This window comes from Halichoerus grypus, chromosome 5 (genome assembly GCF_964656455.1).
Source record: "Halichoerus grypus chromosome 5, mHalGry1.hap1.1, whole genome shotgun sequence".
NCBI lineage: Eukaryota > Metazoa > Chordata > Mammalia > Carnivora > Phocidae > Halichoerus > Halichoerus grypus.
The window spans coordinates 134,676,028-134,694,012 of NC_135716.1; the positions used below are offsets into that span (position 1 = coordinate 134,676,028).

A 17,985-nucleotide genomic window follows, 5' to 3' on the forward strand; every position below is an offset into this window, starting at 1 on the left:
TGTGCACAGTTACCTTGATCCATTAATTGGGAACCATCATGGTTGACAGTGTTTATATTCCAGTTCAATTTTTTTCCCCCATCAGATAAACTGTTAAAAAAATGTTGTCTTAGATTTATGGGAAATAAAGACATTTATGTTTAAGTAAAAAAAGAAAAAAAAAGCCAACAAGATTCCCGGAAATTATCTTCACTGTTTAACATTTAAACCTATAAAAGTGTCTAATGTGGTTTGCTCCATTTAAAATATATTTAATTTTTATTTCAAGGATGCCATCTTTCCGTACTGGATTTACTTTGACAACAATATGTGCTTTGTAACGCTTTGAGAATAGGATCCTGCACCAATTTCACTGAAGTTTGTAACCACAGACTATGCAAAGCTGAATTCTAATTAATAGTACAGTAAAAGCTTTGTTCTCCTTGCTCCGTGGGGGAATGAGATGCCTTAACTCTTTAAGCAGGCGTCAATTCCTTTTATCCAAGGTGTTCTCATTCTTCTAGGTTACTTTTGCTCACCTTTCTAAAACCCATCCCTAAATAAAAGGGCAGGAATTTAATGAATTATTCAGATGTCCCTGCTTCATAAATTTAGCACATACGTATGCCTCATTTTATAGTTAATTATCTATGACTATCCCCATCAAAATCCAGAAAACTCACTGAGAATAACTTTTCCTTTAACTAAAATAGTCAAATATGCTCAAGGCAGTAAAATAGGACACAATGAACAATGTAAATAGGAAATGAAGCAATATGATTTGAATCATTCAAACCAGGTACAACAACTGCCAACAGATCATATTGGTATTTATATTTTTCCAGTCACACACACACACACACACACACACACACACAAAAGACACACATATATGTAAAAAATGTTATAAAGTTTTGTAGCTAGTTTTCACTACTTAGCAATATATTCTGAATATCTTTACAGCGGCAAATATTTTCTACAACATGGTTTTAAGAGGTCTGATAGCAATCCATTATCTGTCTGAAATTAAATCAAGTTCATTTATTAGATATGTAGAATTTCCACTCTTTTTTCAGAATTTTAAGCAATGCTTTCACAAACATCTTTATATACAGTAGTCTATGAACATCTATTTAGACTTGTGTCATTTTACATTAGCAAGGACATTAATGGACACATTATAAGCACACAGAATTTTGTGGTGAATTGATTGTCACACTATGGTTTATAAAAGTTAATTTCTCTTGTCACAACCCAAAGTACCAAGAGTGGTAAATCTTGATCTTGATTCTAATGCATGTCTACTGAAAGCTGACACTTAGTATCTTTAGTTACAAGTGTGATTTTGTACCTTTATTTTTACAGTACTCTGGAATAATTTCCCTTGGAAAAATTTTTGCTATTTAACCATTTTATTGGTCAGCACATAAACTGGGAAGACTGTTGTAAATAAACAACTATTTAAGCAATTCACTTAAAAAGGACAGTGGTAGTACAAGGCATTTTGCTTGATTCATTTCAGCTGGGAACTGCTGGGAACGACTGTGTGTTCATGAGCACACAGGTATCTGACTTGAAATAAATTCTGTCCCAGTAAAGGTGCAATATCAATCGCTTAACAATAATACATCTAGCATTTTCAGAAGAAATGTCTTCCAGTCGTATCTCTTCTCAAAAACAAGGAAATTTGCTTTTAGAAAACTGTTAGAAACTGAATTCTTCTGATATTTCACCTATCTCCAAGAATGTATAAAGATCTTTACATACACACAAAATAGGACGAAAAAGGGGGAGAAAAGAAACGAAAAATCTAGATTGTCGGCAAGAACACATTTTGCACCACCTAGGCTTAACCAGTAAGTGCAGGTGATCAGTTTATTTCTACAACAGGTTGGAAGATTCCAGTTTGGGGAAGGTAAAGATGGTGTTCTTTGAAGAACAAAGAACCAGTTTGGCAACACCTGCCTCAGGGCATTGTGAACAAGCTAAGGAGAAGCATTGATCAGCGGGTACCCATGTGGCTAGAGGGTAAGACCATCCCATAACTGAATTAATAAACTTCATTTTCTGCTTGGGGTAGGCTATCGTTTGACAGGGGGTTAGTGTGCTCACAACAATCGCACCTCTGTGAGAATGTCAGAGCCCCAGGCTCCAGATCCCCTGAGAAGCTGTGTTTGCTGTCACAAAGGTGCTTTCCCTCTGCTGGCAGGCAAACTGTAAACCACAGCTGGGGAACCTTCCTGCCGGGGAGCCAATGAGTGACACCTGCAGCAGGAACGCAGCCGTTGTTCACTGACTCCTGTGTATTCCTCACCGCACTGGGCACACGGGCAAGGAAAAAGGACGCTTCCGAAAAGGAACCGGAATGGCGGGTTGTGGACAGACTTCCCACCGCCTACGGTTGCCAAGTCCAAATGCACTCCTGTTCTAATCAGCGCATTTGGAGTTGCAAGGATCCAATACACTCAAAACCCTACGTACACATACGAGGGAGGGGACCTGGGAGAGAGAGTGTTTTAGGTAGGGCGGTACCATCCAGGGTGCGCTGCAGTGGCTCGTCACAGCTTGAGAAAGTTGACTGTGGAATTTTCAAGATTTTTTTCAAACCAGTTGATACCGCGTTGGGAGTTTAGAATCAACCATGGTAGGCGTATTTATGCCACGGAGACTGGAAAGCCTTACAAATCAAATTTTGGTCTGTTGTTGTTGGTGTTGCTGTCGCTATTTCCCAGAGAGCAAGTTGTTAAACACGTCCCACCTCAACTGCATACATCCTAGTTTATGTCTGCAATTTTCCATCTTATGCCTGCAATTATTTATAGCACCCACTTTTACTCTCAAAACTGTGCCATTTGGGATCATAAATTATACGAACTCCCTAATTTTAGGATACAGAGATCTCTGGCACCCAGGACAGGAAACAGACCTGCCTCAGGAGGCCAAAGGAGCTGGGAATGGCAGGTGCAGCAGAAAGGGAGGGGCCACAGTCTCCGGTTCTTCTCAGAGACCTCAGGATGCTCCATCTTCGTTCATCTCTGCACTTGCTTTATTGTTCTCCTTCTAAAGACAGCTTCCTAAGCAGTTAGGACATGGCCTCAAATAACTTCCTGAGTGCCCCAGTTTGGAGAACCTCCCTATTCCAGGGCCATCTATGGAGTAGCAATAGTCTTGGCATCCTTGCTTCAAGGTCTTAAAAGAGAGAATCAGATTCAACCAACTCATCTGTTTGGGCCAAGCCACACAACCCATATGTCCCTAGTAAGACAGGTTCTGCTGCATTTGAGTTAGGGCTCCATCTCTCCCCAACCAGCCACAGCTGGGAGATGTCCCATGTCACAGGAGCAGATCCTCCTTGGCACTTGCCAGGCACAAGAACATATCCATTACACTTAGTGTTACAAATTCTTCAGCCACACATAACTGTTTGCTATTTCCTGCAGAAACCATGCTCTTCTAAGCCTCCATGCCTTGCTTTCTGCCAGGAGATTCTCCACTCCCACCCCCATCTTCTGCTCTCTTAAGGAACTCCTCCTCATCCCCCATGGCACGAGTAATGTGTCATCCCCTTGGTAGCTTTCCATAACCCCATCACATCATTACATATGTTTTGCTCATTTGTCTTCCCATTGAATCACCCTGCAGCCTGCACTTTCAAACAAGACCAAGTGCTGTCTCACCAACTTCCTAGATGTGTTACCTTAGGAAGGCCATTTAGATTCTCTGAATAACAAGAGATAATTATATTTCTTTGGTAGGGTTGTAAGGACTATCCCAGTACACAGCAAATAGTAAGAATTAATTATAGCCATTATTCTTATTATGGACACCTTTAAGAGAGGAGCTATAAAGTCATGTTATAATAGATATTACCTCCTAGAGAGACAAGGAATTATGTAGGAAACCTATTGGTTTTGCATGGTTCACCAGGTCTCCTGGCCTGTTTCTCAAACATAATAAGCACACTTTCATCTTTCAAGGCATTTCACTTTCTGTTCCCTCTGCTGAGAACTCATTTTCCCAGATGGATATGTGGCTCGGTCCTTTATATAATTCAGATTTTTGCTCAGTTTTTACCCTCTCGAAGAAGTCTTCAAGCCAATCCCATCTAAAATAGCAGCCACTGTCTTTCTGCAATCTTTTACCAAGGTTTCTTTTTCTTCTTCTCTTCTTTCCTGTTATTAGCCAACATTCCACGTGTGTATGTCTTTGCTGTCAACCTTACAAATACAAACTCCGGGGGGGGGGGGGGAGGGCAAAGGATTAGTTCGCTTTGGTCACTGCTGAATATCCAGTGCCTAGAATAGTGCACATTTCAAAATGAATGAATATTTCCCTTGTATGTGTTTGGCGCTCAAGAAAAGTTTATTGATTTGAACTAATTAGCTAAGTACAAAAGTAAGGGCATGAATCAAGCAGAAGCTGAATTCAGAGAAGGGAGCCATTATGATCGTATATTTTTACAAGGCTTCATGGTTTAGACACAGCATGTTGTTCTCAAGCATCTTCTTTCTTAAACCTCAAGCTTTCTAGAGACACCCAGTGGCCTCAATGGGCACTGCTTAGAATTGCAGAGGGCTCTGAGTCAGAGGCTGGTCCCCTTGCCCCAAAGTAGTGCAAATTTTAAAAATATGGCTGTTATTTGTTGAATGGGTGTGTGTGTATGTGCAAAAGAAGGAGGAGGAGAAAGGGAAAAAGAGGAAGGAGAAAGAAATATAGATTTCCAATTGTGTAATCTCAGCCAGAGCCCAAAGGCCTGATTACCAGGGAGTTGCTAATGAAACTCGCAGTCCAAGTCCAAAGGCCTCAAAACTAGGAGCGGGGATATCCGAGGGCAGGGGGAGATGTCACAGCTCAGAGAGGCAATTCACCCTTCTTCAGTCTGTTGTTCTCTTCAGGCCTTCAAAAGATTGAATAATGCCCACCTCCCCTGGTGTGAGTGATCTTCTTGACTCAGTCACTGATTCAAATGCTAATCTCTCTTAGAAACACCCTTATAGACTCACCAAACATTAATGTTTTACCAGCTATCTGAACATCCCTTAGCCCAGTCAAACGGACACATAAAATCAACCATGACAGTAGACTCGACGAAATCCCACAGATGAACTGGATGGAGTAGGGAATGAAGAAGTCTTAATATCAAATCAGATTTTTTTTTTTTTTTGCCAAATCACTGAATTCAATCTCTTTCACAGTTGATGGGGAGACAATGCGAAGTAGTCAGTACTGCCACTTAGGAGCTTCGTGAACGGAGGGGTGAAGCACTTACCCCAGTGAAACCTCTACTTCCTTCGTATGAAAATGAGAGTCAAAATACCTACTCTACAAGAGTATTAAGAATCATTGGCAAAGCTAATCCTAATAAAGGGTCTAAGGATACAGCAAGCAACCAAAACATAGTACTTTTTCTTCTTATTATGACTGCAACTACCACCACTGCTATTATTATTGCCCTCCTACTCCCTGTCCCCAAGGGCACCCATGTGTACCGACTTGTGAGACAGCTCGGCACCGATCCTCCTCTCCTGCGGACCTGTTGTGTCATACCTTACAGGAAGCTCACCTGCTCTGTGGGTCACACAGGCCTACCACCTGGTACTCTATCTACTTTCCAGAAATATGATTGAAAATTCCATTTAAATGGATTCAGATTTCTAGAAAATTACCCACACGTCAAAGCTACAAAAGACAATACTACCTAGTCTTCTTTTCAGAAGTGAGTGTTACAGAATCGGAAACAATGAAGCAAATATAAAATGTATAAAATTTGTGTGAATGCTCATCAAAGGGTACTGGTTTCAAAACTAGCATTAAAATGAATTTCACGTGACTGAAAAACAGCCTGGGTCACCCTCTGTGCAATGCTCAAATGATTCTCCATTTGAAAGAGGTGCCCTGTCTGTAAACCTACAGAAATACAGCAGAGCGAGGCCTATGGGAAATGAATGGTGCAGCAATGCTGCCCCCTTGTGTTGTAAAATAAAACAAAGGAATATTTACTTCTGCTTGTCTGGGAGGGACAGAACGGATTCAACATTTTAAATGATTATTTAAATATACTCCATAATCCTTTTCTCATACCTAATTATAAAATTAAGTACTTCAATAAAAATTTTTAGAATAGCATGCTTGCAATTGAGGGTGAGAGTCCATAAATCAAAGGCATCTGGAATATAAATTGCCACTTAGGTCTAGTGTCCCTTCTAGTTTATCCACACCTGAGACAAACACACTGTGGCCTTTGATCAGTCACACGCTGGGCAAGAAATAGGCTGAAATCACCCCCCATACACTATCAAATATACATGTGCATTTTGTTGGTTGTGGTTGGTTGGGTTTACTTAACAAGGGAAAGAATGTGTGGGGCCTGGGGGATCACATGGCATCGTGGCGTGGATTCCATCCCCACTGCAGCTCTTTCCTCCAGGTGATCTTTTATTCCACGAAACCAAATGTCTAGGACTTCGTGGGTCCTCAGGCCTGTGTATCTTATTCATTTGCTTTGAAGGCAATTCTGCTGACAATCACAGAGAAGAGGCTAAAAATAGGAATAAAAAGCTGCTTGAGGGAGAGAAGGCAAGTGTCCTGGTTTCCTCGGGCTGCCACAGCAAAGTACCACAAACCAGGTAACTTAAAACAGGAATGTATTCTCCACAGTTCTGGAAGCTAGCAGTCTGAAATTAAGATGTCATCAGGGCCCTGCTCCCTCTAAGATTCTGGATGAAATACTTCTTTGCCTCTTCCTAGCTTCTGATGGTGGGTAGCCACAGGTCCCTGGCATTCCTTGGCTTGCAGCTACATTATTCCAATATCTGCCTGTCGTCACAAGGCATTCCCCCAATTGTCTGTGTCTTCATGTGGCATTTTCCTCTTCTTTTATAAGGACACAAGTCACCTTGGATTAGGTGCCCCACCCTTTGCCAGGATGGCAGCATCTTGATTACATCCTATTTACAAATAGGGTCACATTGATTGATACAGGGAGTTAGGATTTCCACATATCTCTTAGGACACACAATTCAACCCACAATAGCAAGGAAAATAGTCTCTTGATACTCTTACGGGGGAGGATCCACTCAATTTTTTCCTGAATCTTTCTAGTAATTAATCAGTTAGTGCTCAGAGAGCATCAGTCCAAATGAGGACAGGGAAATAAAAACACATGATGAAAGAAAGTTGTCAAAAGGGATCATCTTAGTTAGCTCAGGCTGCTATAACAAAATACCACAGACTATGTAGCTTAAACAATTTTTTTTTTCTCACAGTACTAGAGTCTAGAAGCCCGAGGTGAGAGTGCCAGCATGGCTGGGTTTTGGTGAGGGTTTTTCTTCTTAGCTTACAGAAGGTCACCTTCTTGCTGTGTCCTCACATGGCCTTCCCTCAGTGTGGGCATGTACAGAGAAAAATCTCTCTCTTCCTCTTCTTATAAGGCCACTAACCCCATCATGAGGGCCACATCCTAATGATCTAATCTAAACCTAATTACCTACCCAAGGCCCTCTCTTCAAATACCACCACAGTGGGGATTAGGGCTTCAACATATGGATTTTAGGGGAATACAGCTCACTCCACAGCAGGGATACAGTAATCTAGAGGAAAGACAAGTCTGCTTTAAAACAAAACAAAATAAGAGGGTCTTATTTTCCTTCAGTTTGGTTATCACGGCACTATACCTTGGGACCATCCTGAAAAATTTTGCAAGAATCTGGACTTCCCTCTCAGAGCTTATCCTGGCCCCTTACTCACTTTGGGATGACTAATGAGGTAAATCATAACTGAAGGAGTCTTGTTCCTCTAATGAGGTGCCGAGAATATAAAACCAAAGACAATGAGCCTACACACATCAGGGAGAAGCTGTGCTCACCGGTTTTCTATTACTAAGGTAAAACTATGTAAAACAGTACACCAGAATTAACTATGCAGAACATATTGACAAGAGATCATCCCTTCTCCTCAAGGACACATTGACGGGCCCCGAGGTGAATGCTAAGCGGAATTTACATGGACAAGGCCACACATTTTAGTCTGTAGCTTACAGCTTTCATGTCCTTCACTGTGATGTTGTTCACATGTGTTCCCAACCTTTTCTCTACAAAAGATCCTTTTGATTATTTTCTTCAGTAGCACGCATGTTTTAAAAGAGTTTGGGTATCTTTCTTAAAAACAGTAACAGTTAACATTTGAATGAATACTATATACCAAGTATGCTGAGAAGTTACAATTCACTCATTTGACATTGACAGAACTCCTAGGATTTTCAGATGGGACACAAAGGATGTTTAAGGAACTTACCCAAGGCATCACCACTGGTAAATTACAGAGCTCAGATAAGAACCTAGTAAATCTGATTCCAGAACCCACTAGCTTAACCTCACTAATTCTCTTTTTTCACATGGTAGCTACTGTAGTTATATTTATTAATTACTTTTTAAAGCAAATATTCAACATACATAAGCCCTGTCATCAATATATTCTCAATAAAGAAAGAAGTCCAGAGGTTTAAGAATCCTGCCTAAGGCCATACAACATAGAGAACCAAGGCTGGATTCCATTCCACATCTTACAGATTTCTAAGGGCCATGTTCCTCTTTCTATACCAAACTGTGTACCCAGTACCAGCTACGTTATTTATGAGGCCAAACGAAAAATGAAAATGTGGGGCTCCTAGTTCAAAAATGATTATGAATTTCGGGGCACCTGGTGGCTCAGTTGTTAAGCGTCTGCCTTCAGCTCAGGTCACGATCCCAGGGTCCTGGGATCGAGCCCCACATTGGGCTCCCTGCTCAGTGGGAAGCCTGTTTCTCCCTCTGCCACTCCCCTTGCTTGTGTTCCCTCTCTTGCTGTCTCTCTCTCTGTCAAATAAATAAATAAAATCTTTAAAAAAAAATGATTATGAATTTCAAGGCACGAACAAAGCATTAAAGCAAGAGTTGGGCCCTTCCAAATGTGGAACTCTGTATCAATCACATGCTCGTGAAGCTGGCCCGCATCTACCTCCATGTCCACTAGTTGGAAGGATGTTACTGAAAACAAACAAGCAGAATATATTAAATTTCTTTGTTATAACGCCTTTGGCTATTTTCTCTCTACTCTTCATTTTAGGGTCACAGCTCACTATCTGAAGAAACTTCTGGAAGTATTCAAAGAAAGAACAACAAACACAGCAAAGAGGCAAAGAGGGAACAAAGCACTAAAGGCTGGTAAGTGCCTTGGTCTCAAGGGTACAGGAACCATAGATCACTTGAGTAACAGAAAAGAGATTCAATTCCCTTCAGTTGGAGGTGAGAAGAGACTACAAAGTGAGTTGGTAACCTCTGGTGAGTTATTTCAACTCTAGGATCTCGGGGGGGTTTTTAAGATTTTATTTATTTATTTGACAGAGATATGGCGAGAGAGGGAACACAAGCAGGGGGAGTGGGAGAGGGAGAAGCAGGCTTCCCGCCAAGCAGGGAGCCTGATGTGGGGCTCGATCCCAGGACCCTGAGACCATGACCTGAGCCAAAGGCAGATGCTTAACGACTGAGCCACCCAGGCACCCCTAAAAATGGGCCAAAGGGGCGCCTGGGTGGCTCAGTCTGTTAGGCATCTGACTCTTGATTTCTGCTCAGGTCATGATCTCAAGTTCCTGGGACCAAACCCCATCTCAGGCTCCACTCTCAGTGCAGAGTCTGCTTCAGATTCTTTCTCCTTTCCCCTCTGCCCCTCCTCACTCATGCTTGTGCACACACGCACTCTCTCTCTTAAATAAAATCTTTTAAAAAATAAAAAAATAAAAATGGGCCAAAAACCTTAATAGCCACCTCGCCAAAGGAGATATGCAAATGGAAAATAAGCATATGAAAAGATCATTAGGAAAATGCAAATTAAAACAACAAAAGACCATTATAATGGCCAAAATCCAGAACACTGAAAACATCAAATGCTAGTAAGGATGTGGAGTAACAGGAACTCTCATTCATTGCTGCCAGGAATGCAGAATGGTACAGTCACTTTGGAAGACATTTTGGCAGTCTCTTACAAAACTGAACATGTTCTTATCATATGATCCAGCAATCATGTTCCTTGGTATCTACCCAAAGGATATTCAAACTTATGTTCACTCAAAAACCTGCACACAATGTTTACAGCAGCTTTATTCATAATTGTCAAAACTTGGAAGCAACCAAAATGCCCTTAAGCAGATAAATGAAAAAATAAACTGGGGATATCCAGACAATGGAATATTAATCAATGTGAAAATGAAATGAGCTATCAAGCCATGAAAAAAAATGAGGGAACTTTAAATGCATATAAGTAAGTGAAAGAAGATAATATGAAAAGGCTATATATTATATGATTCCAACTATATAACCTTCTAGAAAATGTAAAACTATGGCAACAATAAAGAGATCAATGGCTTTGGCTGCAGGGTTGGGGGATAAATAGGCAGAGCACAGAGAATTTGGGGGGCAAATACTCTATATGATATCATGATGATGGATATATGTCATTATACATTTGTCCAAACCCATAGATGTACAACACCAAAAGTAAACCCTAAGGGAAACTATGGACTTTGAATAATTATGATGTGTCAATGTAGGTTCATCCTTGGTTAAAAAAAAAAAAAAGGTACCATTGTGATGAGTGATGTTGATAATGGGGCAGGCTCTGCATGTGGGGGGCAGAGGAAACATGAGAAATCTCTATACCTCTATCTCAGTTCTGTTTTAACCTAATACTGCTCTAAAAATAGTCTTAAATGGCAAATTTCAAAAATTTTGAAAAACTGCTCAACTTCATTAATAATTATGTAAACACAAATTAAACCTACAATATGATACAATTACATACCAACTAGATTGGCAAAGATTAAGAAGTCTGACACTATCAAGGGTCAGATATAATATCAATAAATAGGAGCTGCTGGTAGGAGCTTTTCTGCACTTTGAAAAATTATTTGGTGTTTCCTAGTAAAGTTTGATGTGTGCACACCCTCGAAGCTGCACCATCACCAGGCATACCTCTCAGAGAAAATCTTGCACAAGTGTACCAGGGAGGCATGGATCATAACATTCACAATAGAAACAAAAGTAGCAAGTTTATGTCAAGCTCCATCTCATTTTATCTCACTGATTACTCAGATATTTCACAAACATTTACTGGAAGTCTCTATGTCACTGGACAGTCACCATAGACTCACACAGGAGGAAATCTTCAGAAACTCAAAGAACTACAATCTGTAACTCTTTCTACATCTGCATCTAAAATAGCATTTCTATGTGATGTGATACTCTGTGTGTATATGTGTGTGCCTGAGGACCTACATGTGTGTGTTTTCAATGAAATGGCTTTGAGAACATGGAGGAAGGAAGGAGTGAACGCTTCTGCTCGAAAAGGAGAACGGTTGGTGGAAAATCTTCAGAGAGGAAACAGTAAAGTGCTCTCACTGCTAGTTAAACCTACACCTTTTGTTTCCTGAATTAAAACAGGACCATTTGCCCAAGAAACTAAAAATACTGCTCTTTAAAATGTGCTGAGTTTAATATTCTCAAACCTTAAAATATACCCCAGGAGTCAGAATTTAACTTTGGCAATTAAGGCCACGCTCTCAGAGCTAGCTGCTGCACTTCATTTAGAAGTACTGCTTCAGGTGAAATATCAGGAAGAAATTGCTGACAGTATGGAACAACCCATATTTGAATAAACTACTGAAGAAAACTGTGGAATTGTCTCAGGATTTCTCTTAAAACATCCCAGCAGCTAATCAGTCTGGAACCCAAAGACATTTGACTGACTTCTGAATGTCATGCCCATAACTTATGATTCTATATTTGCTGAATTCCAATGGTGGTAGATTTCTTTTTTAAAATCAATAACTTTCTTATTGTTCTAATTAACTTAGTTAAAAATTATTTGTTCAGCTCCTAGTAGATTCTAGGCACTCTGTTAGGTCTCAGAAATGCAGAAATGAAAAAGATCCTCCTTGTCCTCAAAGATCAGTAGGAGACTAGCATATAATCCCTAAATCGTGTGCTATTTGTAACATCAGAATTATGTTTACAAAGTTCAAAGGGGATCGAGAGGCCTTCCCCAAAGAAGCAAAATATGAACTGGTTTTGGGTGACAAAAGGTATGGTTAAGATGCTAGACAATTAAATGAGAGAAAGAAGTAGAAATACTCCTCTTAAGGAAACAGGCTGGAGTACCAGAACAAGCTTTGTGTGAAGCCAACCTGGGCTTGAATCCTGAGTCTCCATGTTATTAATACAAGCTTGAGCAACAATTCTTCACTATGCATGTGTGTGTGTGTGTGTGTGTGTGTGTAGCCTGCAGAGAAGTACCACATGGCTCATGATGTTGTTCTGCAATAATGGATCACGCCTTTGTTGCCACCATCAATTTCCGCAAGCAAAAGGGGGAAGACACATTTCTGTGGGGAGAGAATAGAATATCCCCTAAAAGGGTGGATGTTCCCCCACTGAGTACCATGCTTAACCCGAGAGGGTAGTTCATAAACTCCCTGCCCCAGAGAAGCACTTCTCTAGAGTTCTTGTCCTAGTGCTCAAAATAAAAGCTCATTATGTCTTAATACTTGAAGGTTTACAGTCTGCGCATTGAGATTGAGACAGACGTAGCTTCAGAGTATGGGGAAGGACTTCAGTAAAAGAAAAGATAAAATACCTAAATATACCCTCTCATACAGAATAATGCCCAGAGTCTCTTATATTATATCATTTTCCAGCCATGCCAAGCACCCATTTTCTCGCTTCTCTCTGCTCCTGCTCATGGTGCTCAAGGTACTCACAAACTGGAGCAGTATTTTCAACATCTGCACATGGAAACTGTAGAACATTCTGCAATATTAAACTATCTGTATTAACAATAAACTGGTATATATGGAAACCTAGATGTAAACTGCACAACACGTGATACAGATTTTTTTTACACTGGCAACCAGATAGACATGGAACCTAGAATTTTTAATAGTTTTATTTTCATAAAATAATAAGATTAATAAAATTCTCAAAAATATCAAATATATTACCATTTTATTTAAATAATTTGTAATATTTTCTTTTTTTTTTTTTTTTTTTTTTTTTTTTTTTTAAAGATTTTATTTATTTATTTGATAGAGACACAGCGAGAGAGGGAACACAGGCAGGGGGAGTGGGAGAGGGAGAAGCAGGCTTCCCGCGGAGCAGAGAGCCCGATGTGGGGCTCGATCCCAGGACCCCGGGACCATGACCTGAGCCGAAGGCAGACGCTTAACGGCTGAGCCACCCAGGCGCCCCTGTAATATTTTCTTAAAGATTCTTTTATTTATTCATTTGACAGAGAGGCAGTAAGAGAGGGAACACAAGCAGGGGGAATGGGAGAGGGAGAAGCAGGCTCCCCGCTGAGCAGTGATCCCGATGTGGGGCTCGATCCCAGGACCCTGGGATCATGACCTGAGCTGAAGGCAGACGCTGAACAACTGAGCCACCCAGGCATCCCAAATAATTTGAAATATTACTGAGGATAGGTCTATGTGACTGGTGCTAAATAGCTGGCAAGAGAAAAGTTTTCTCAAGACAGAATTTTGGCCAAAATTCCAGAAGCATTCCTTGTACCTGGTACAGCTAATACACAGTTTGAATCTATTACTAGAAAAAACAGTCACAACTGGGCTGTTTGTGAACAATTCAAATAGTACATACAATATTGTACAGGTCTACCCAAAATAAAACATCTTAATAAGATACTTACCAAATTTATCCTTAAAACCCCTCATGGCACATGATGGGAATGCCAACAAAATGCTATTTAAGATTTTATTTAAACATGAGAAAGGATGCCTAAAAAAAAATAAGCAAAACGACAGAATATCCTCAAGTAGGAACAAATCGAGATGCTTGGTGAAAATGCAATTAATTTTAAATTGGAATAATTCATCATTATTTAATATGAATTGTTGCTTGCTATCGATGATGTAGTAAAAGCTTTACAAGAACACAAACACAGGTATGGGTTTGACTACTTCATTTTTAAAAGAATAAAAAGCATTTTTAAATTTCTTGAAAAAAATTTTCCAAATTAAAATAAGCTGCGTGTGAAATATGCAACAAAGTGACATGCCAACAAAATATTAGAAAAACAAGATAAAAATATTTGTGTAACAGTGAAGAAGATTTGTGTACAAATAAACGTGAGACTATATTCTGGCCACTCCAGGTCATCCTATAACTTCAACTGAAGTGAAAGTTTTGAACAAATCAAGCATCATACTTCTATTTTTTACATTTTCTTTTAACATCCCAGGATTGAATAAATTAGAAAAAAAAAAAGAATTTAAGTAGAACTCTATGCATCTAGAAATTACTTTATAAATGTCAGAAAACACATCTATATTGGACAGTAATCTATTGCTTAAATTAAATATTTGGGGATTTTTTTCCTGAGACCATAATAGTTTATCATATGTTATCCCCTTAAAATATGTAAACATGATATATAAATTAATAGTTTATTTCTAAATCTAAGTATTCTTTAAGAGTTTTAATGACAATTCAGTTGCTCCTGCCCTAGTAGAGCCAAATTTCTCCAAATTGTAAGGTAACTTACAATAATTCAAGGTGGTCTAATTTAGCAATCCTGTCTATTAAAAACAAGTTCTCTGAACAATATAATGCATAATTATGCTGAAATAAAAGCAAGAAAAATAAATGAAATGAAATAAAAATAATTAAGGAATTCATTTTATTATTCATTTAAATATCACTGGGTCATTCACAGACCATTCACTACACAAAACAATCATTAAATTCAATCATCACTGATATTCTGCCACTATGCAGTCTTATAAAAGCATACATCCACATTTTTTTTTTTATTTCATTGTTATGAAAGCAGGAGGGTTATGGATTCCTTCATGCTGCTATAAAAATTATCACAGACTGAGTGGCTTAAAACAACACAGATGTATTACCCGAACAATTCTGAAGCTCAGAAGTCCAAAATGGGTCAGCAGGGCTGCATTCTACCTGAAGGTTCCAGAAGAGAATCTATTTCCGTGCCTTTTTCTGTCGTCTACTGGCTGTGTGCATTCCTCGCTCATGGCACCGTACCACTCCAACTTTTGCGTGTTGTCACATTTCCTCGGACTTTACTGCCTCCCTCTTACAAGGATCCTAGGACCCTGGTAATTACGTTTGACCAGATTATCCAGGATAATCTCCCTATCTCAAGGTCTTTAACTTAATCACATCTGCAAAGTCCCTTTACCATGTAAGGTAACAGTCACAGGTTCCAGGGACTGTGGGGGCTGTTATCCTGCCTATACAGAGGATAAAACATTTTTTAGCTTGCTCTGTAAATTATGACTATAAATATATGTTGTGTGGGCCTTTAATTTGTACTCTTGCTCCAAGCCCTGTAAATGGTGGGGATGGGCCTGATGTTTCCCAAAAACAATAGCCTGGATAAGAGGAGGGTGTTGAGACCGTGAACTGGAATTTGGACTATGGGAATCAGACATGGGAGAGAGAATCCCTGCATTTCTTTTGGCCTAGCCTCCAAGGACCCTAGACATGCTTAGGGGTGCTTCTGAATTCCAAGGATGAAAACGTTCCATGCCCTGTGGAGGTGGCCTGAGAACTCATGGCTGAGATCCACTGCAAAGAGGGGCTAGGTACTGGTGATGACTAAGCAAAATACAATTTGTTACCATTTACTGAACACCTTGTATGAGTCAGGAGCTTTGCTAATTGCTTTACCTTCTTCACCTCACTTAATTTTTACAACAGCTCTAAAAGGCAGGTATTACTATCATCATGTAACAGATGCAGAGCCTTAATACCAACATGATTAAGTAACAAGTTGGATTCAAAGTTTATACTGGTGCTTTTAACCACTATAACACATTTCCATATTTTATGAATCATTGTATCTAATTATATTTTACTCTAGAAATTCATTTTCCTTTTATTATGGACAAACCATTAGGAAAGTTAGTTTAAATGTTTCAACTGTGCTCTGGCAATTAAGGGTTCATTTGGCTTGAGTGCTAAATGAGGGAGCACTCCCTGAGGCCAGAAAAACTGTATCAAAGGTGATCAGTAAGAGAGTCCCTCAGAGAGTGATTCTCCAACTTGAGCAACGTCTCAGAATTACCTGGAATGTTAAAAAAAACAAACAAACAAACAAACAAACAAACGAACACATGGTGGGCCCCATACCCAGAGTCTCTAGTTTAATAGGACTGGGTTGGAGCCAATAACTTTCATTTTAACAAGTTCCTTAGTGATGCTAATACTCTCATTTGGCAACCACACTTTGAGGATGCCATCCTAAGAAAAGGAATTTGCCTCAGGCAGGAGATTCTCAGTAGACAAGAGTGAGGCCCACAGGTTTCCAGTATGGTTTTCCCCACAGAGAGATGCACCCTCTGTTGTCAAATCCTGGAGTATCAGAATTTGTTTCCTACAGCGGGGATTCAAACCAGAATTATGGGTGGAATTTTGATACCTCAGGAAGAGAAAATAAAAAGGGGACTGCAGCAAGTGGGAGGAAGAATCTCAGGCTGGAACAAGGGATTTATGTCTGGGGTGAAAAGGGATATAATGTGAATACAACTTTAGTACAGACTTCGGAGAGGTTAATTTAAAGCAGCCACAATGCCTTATTTTTATGTGAAGTTTCAGTTTTCAAAGCACTTCCGCATGCGCCACCATTTTTCTGGTGTTTATGGAGCATAGGCTACTCATTCCACAGTGTTCTCAGAGCTTTGGGGAATAAAGAAGAACAGGATGGTTCTAATCATATACTGCTTTTTGTCAACTGGGGAGACAATGACTTATTTACAAACCCTTCAGGAATACTGAAGCCCTGAGCTGAAGTTATACTTTTTTTTTTTTTTTTTTTTGCTGGCAAAAAACACAAATTCCCAAACTCACACTAAAAAAAATAGGAAATAGAAGTCTCATTCTCAACCAGTACCTTCCTTTCGGATCATCCTTTTCATCTTTCCTTTTTTACTTTTTGTCCCCTTTTCGGAAACAATGTATACTAGTATAGAGACATTTTCACCTGCGTATGGAAAGTAAAAAGGCCATTCCAAATGGGACAATGTATCTGAAAGAACTTGTTCTTATAATCTCTCACTCCAATCATTATATAGTAAAAACAAAGGTAAAAGGGGGAGAGAAAAACTGATGAAATAAACCAAGGTCACAGTGGGAAATAACACTCCCAATTTGGGGAGGGGAGGGGAGATCTAATTGGTGTGAGGGTCCTTAGTCAAAGATGGTGAATTGGAAATTTGGGTTTTATAATCAGTGGAATTGAGTGTAATCCCACTAAAAAGAAGGAAAGATTAATACAACCGTCCTACTGAAGGCTAGAGAAGATTTTAACAGTTTAAAGCAATACATTTCTTTTCCTTAGATACAGAATAACTCAAAAAATTTGCTGATTATTGCAGTTAATAATAGCTCTACATTGTTGTGGTGGATGCGGTTGGTGTCTGCCCACATCCTCTATTCTGGCTGGTACACCCCTGTCCCATTTGCTGTGATTGTTGGAGATAAAAATACAGAGGACTGCCCTGGACCGAATGGGAGCATCTTGCTTGAGAAGCTATACTTCTCCCCACCCGTAACCAGGGTTTACTGGGCCAGCCAATGACCTGCTGGCATGGAATTCAAAAGGTCAGCCCACTTGCCCCAGTAGGAGACTGGCTTGGTCATGTCATTCGTGCTCTGGATTATCTTGTGGGATCAGACTGAAGCTAATCTCTACTGAGACCACATTCGTGTTTGCCATTTTTCCTGCCCTGTTCTGTTTCCCTCACCTCCCTTTTCCTGAGAGTATATTCCCAAAGAGCACTTAAACAAGAATACGTATCCCAGGTTTGTTCTAAGGAACCCAATCTAAGACAGTTGACACCAGAAGTGTTCCCAGGAAGCAGACTCTAAATATGGGAATCTTAGAATTGGACCATTTTCTGGCTGGATGTCAATGAGAATCCCATCACGGGAAATAAGGAAA

General features: G+C 39.8%; 1 protein-coding gene across 6 annotated transcripts in view; it reads right to left on the bottom strand.

Moving 5' to 3' along the window:
• The window catches only part of PDE4B (phosphodiesterase 4B), a 524,480-nt gene that overhangs the window by 384,089 nt on the left and 122,406 nt on the right, over window positions 1–17,985 (bottom strand). The window contains exon 1 of one of the 6 annotated variants that reach the window (XM_036077705.2): window positions 14,982–15,198. The exons of 3 other annotated variants lie outside the window; for them this stretch is intronic. In XM_036077705.2, coding sequence (XP_035933598.1) covers window positions 14,982–15,055 — 74 coding nt within the window. In that variant the 5' untranslated portion in view covers window positions 15,056–15,198. Of the gene's footprint in view, window positions 1–14,926; window positions 15,199–17,985 lie in introns of those variants that run through there. 2 more of the 6 variants (XM_078072989.1, XM_036077709.2) reach the window with 2 other exon arrangements.